The 3,707-nt window shown below is 44.9% G+C and overlaps 1 protein-coding gene across 1 annotated transcript; it reads left to right on the top strand.

The window, feature by feature from the left end:
• Positions 1-674: 674 nt before the first annotated feature.
• On the top strand, positions 675-2,392 carry CNR1 (cannabinoid receptor 1; the record flags this gene model as incomplete). Its single annotated transcript, XM_080699941.1, has 2 exons — positions 675-736; positions 836-2,392. The coding sequence occupies 2 exons, from the start codon at positions 675-677 to the stop codon at positions 2,091-2,093; spliced, it is 1,320 nt and encodes a 439-aa protein (XP_080556067.1). The 3' UTR covers positions 2,094-2,392.
• Positions 2,393-3,707: the final 1,315 nt, after the last annotated feature.

The following is a 3,707-nucleotide window of genomic DNA, read 5'->3' as shown; positions in this document are numbered from 1 at the left end:
ATAGGTAAGGCAACTCTTCCAATAAAGCAGATCTTCCTACCAGAATGGCAAGCTTCCTCTGGTTCTCAGAATTTCCCCATTTTCTTTATAGAAACTCACAGACTATGTAACTCAGCCCGATTCTATACTGTCTTCTTCTTCTTCTTTTTTTTTTTTTTTTTTTTTTTCCATTTTTGGTTATCTTACACATTTGGCCCTACAGGTTTTGAAGGTGCTCTTTCAGAGCAGAGATTGTATGACATATGGTTGCTCTCCCTGGCCCCCATCAGCGCAGGATGCTGTGTATGTGATGGTAGAAGCCGAGCGATAAACACTTCCTACAAAAATGCACAGGGCACACAAAAAACGTGAGGTCCGTCCATTCCTCATTCATTGACTTTAATTTAGAGAGCTTAAGTGATGCAAGGACTATTTGTGATGTGGTCCCCAGCACTTGCAACTTCAGAGGGCTCTTCTCCAGCGAGCGAGAGGCACTTCAAGTTCATAGAATCCATGAGGGTTTGACCTGGGTTCAAAGACAGAGATGGAATACCACGACGGCACACGCTTGTGGTGTTTTCTCATGCTCCTGGTTTTCTCACCATTCTGCTTGTCTGTTTTCCCACCTATTAGGATCCCCTCCTGTGGTCACTTTCTCAGTCACTTTGAGTCCGGCCCAATCGAAGACTGAGGTTATGAAGTCCATCCTAGATGGCCTTGCAGATACCACCTTCCGCACCATCACGACGGACCTCCTGTACGTGGGCTCGAATGACATCCAGTACGAAGACTTCAAAGGCGACATGGCATCCAAACTAGGGTACTTCCCACAGAAATTCCCCTTAACTTCCTTTAGGGGCAGTCCCTTCCAAGAAAAGATGACTGCGGGGGACAGCCCCCCGTTAGTCCCCGTGGACCCAGCGAACATTACAGAATTCTACAACAAGTCCCTCTCCTCCTTCAAGGAGAATGAAGAGAACATCCAGTGTGGGGAGAACTTCATGGACATGGAATGCTTCATGATTCTGAACCCCAGCCAGCAGCTGGCCATCGCCGTGCTATCCCTCACGCTGGGCACCTTCACGGTCCTGGAGAACCTGCTGGTGCTGTGTGTCATCCTCCACTCCCGCAGCCTCCGCTGCCGGCCTTCCTACCACTTCATCGGCAGCCTGGCAGTGGCAGACCTCCTGGGGAGCGTCATCTTTGTCTACAGTTTCGTCGACTTCCACGTGTTCCACCGCAAAGATAGCCCCAACGTGTTTCTGTTCAAGCTGGGGGGTGTCACGGCCTCCTTCACTGCCTCCGTGGGCAGCCTGTTCCTCACCGCCATCGACAGATACATCTCTATCCACAGGCCCCTGGCCTATAAGAGGATCGTCACCAGGCCCAAGGCCGTGGTGGCCTTTTGCCTGATGTGGACCATCGCCATCGTCATTGCTGTGCTGCCGCTCTTGGGCTGGAATTGCAAGAAACTGAAATCTGTCTGCTCGGACATTTTCCCTCTCATCGACGAGACCTACCTGATGTTCTGGATCGGGGTCACCAGCGTGCTGCTGCTGTTCATCGTGTACGCTTACATGTACATTCTCTGGAAAGCCCATAGCCACGCGGTGCGCATGATCCAGCGCGGAACACAGAAGAGCATCATCATCCACACATCAGAGGACGGCAAAGTCCAGGTGACTCGGCCGGACCAAGCCCGCATGGACATTCGCCTGGCCAAGACCCTGGTCCTCATCCTGGTGGTTTTGATCATCTGCTGGGGCCCTCTGCTTGCGATCATGGTGTACGACGTCTTCGGGAAGATGAACAAGCTCATTAAGACGGTGTTCGCCTTCTGCAGCATGCTGTGCCTGCTCAACTCCACCGTGAACCCCATCATCTACGCTCTGCGGAGCAAGGACCTGAGGCACGCCTTCCGGAGCATGTTCCCCTCGTGTGAGGGCACCGCGCAGCCTCTGGATAACAGCATGGGGGACTCGGACTGCCTGCACAAGCATGCCAACAACACAGCCAGCGTGCACAGGGCCGCAGAGAGCTGCATCAAGAGCACGGTCAAGATCGCCAAGGTGACCATGTCTGTGTCCACAGATACCTCTGCCGAGGCTCTGTGAGCCTGATGCCTCCCTGGCAGCATGGGAAAAGAAATTCTTTTTTTTTTTTTTTTTAAGCTCAAAATCTAGAAGAGTCTGTCATCTCATCGGTTATATTTTTTTAAGTTTACCATACTCAGTGAAAAGGTGATTGTTACCATGCTCATTTATCAGCTTGCTGACATTTCAATAGGTGAGGTACTCAAACTCTGTTCTCCAGGAGTTTGTGATGAAGAAAGCCCATGGCTTCAGTGACTGAATGGTCCTTCAAAGTCACAATGAAATAGAAGGGAAACCTTTGGCTACACAATTTGAAGTCCAAGTACCCATAGAAAAATACCATCAAATGAGTAATGTGTTTGTAATCATGACTTTCATTATACTGTGACATATATCTGTCTGTAGTATCAGAGGTGTCCATTTTTACAACAGTTATAATACTATAGTAGAGATATTTTGTAAAATGTGTTGTGTCCTGTGAGTTGTATACCCTCGTTTACTGTGTATTCTTTGTATTTGTCTAGTTTAGCAAAACTGAAAGGTAGACTTATGAGAACAATGGAACAGAGCAGTGAATCTATGCCAATGACACCACTTTTCAAAAATGTTATTGCCCATGCTATAACTTTAGAAACCTTAACATTTATTCAAATGTCTCTATTTAAAATTGTTGCTGAAATAATGATAAAGGTTTATTTTTCTGTTGCCACAACAAGAAGAACTTGAAGACTATCCAATGTATTGAGCAGAATTCATTGATACTTAAAAATTATTAGCCTTGAATTTTCATAGGTGGACATTTATTATCTTCTGGACCGCAGCTGATCTATTGGGTAATGGATTATAATCAGAATGGAAGAAAAAAAGCATATCGACTTTTTAAGGCTGACATCTCTGACTTCCTTTAGTTGTTAGCTATTACTGGACCTCTTAAGACAGCATGTGTCAATCTTAGTGTATATTATATCACTGTGCAGTTGCTGTTTACTTGAAGAGTATTGCATTCTTATATTCCAGGTTTAAATATATTTCATGCCTGGGTGGCCAAACAACAGTCTTCATTTTTTTTTTTTATTGAAAAGTATTGTCTGGATCAGTGAAATTATAGTGTGTGTGTGTGTGTGTGTGTGTGTGTGTGTGTGTGTGTGTGTCTATAACTGTGTATATGTGTGTTTCTATCTTGTACTGTTAGAGCAGTGTTATACAGTGAGAAAACTGTGACCAAGTATAAACTGTACCACTTGCTGCACTCTTGCACATGAATTCAGTTTCTAAAAATGAATTCTTCCAGAAATCTTGTTGATAAAAATTCTGACTGTAACCATTCAGAAAGTTTTGCCCCCGTTATGAGATTGGGTCAGGTATTACTAAATTATCCTTTAGGTATTACATGAGGCCGGTATTTAGAAAGGAATAATCAAGGATAGGTATTCAAGTAACAGTTTGTATTAATGGTGTTATTGTGGGGAATTGAGAGTGTTTTGGTTTCCGAGCACCTCGTATTGATCAAGTCCATGGAGATATAAATCATTAGTAGGAAGATGGTCTTTAAAAACCCTAAACAGTAGTATTTTTCAGTTGTGTGTATAGATAGTGTGATTCAAGTTTAAGCAGCACTACTCACCTCACACTAGA

This window comes from Muscardinus avellanarius (genome assembly GCF_963383645.1).
Source record: "Muscardinus avellanarius genome assembly, chromosome: 8".
Taxonomy (NCBI): Eukaryota; Metazoa; Chordata; class Mammalia; order Rodentia; family Gliridae; genus Muscardinus; species Muscardinus avellanarius.
This window is presented reverse-complemented; position numbering and strand designations above follow the sequence as displayed.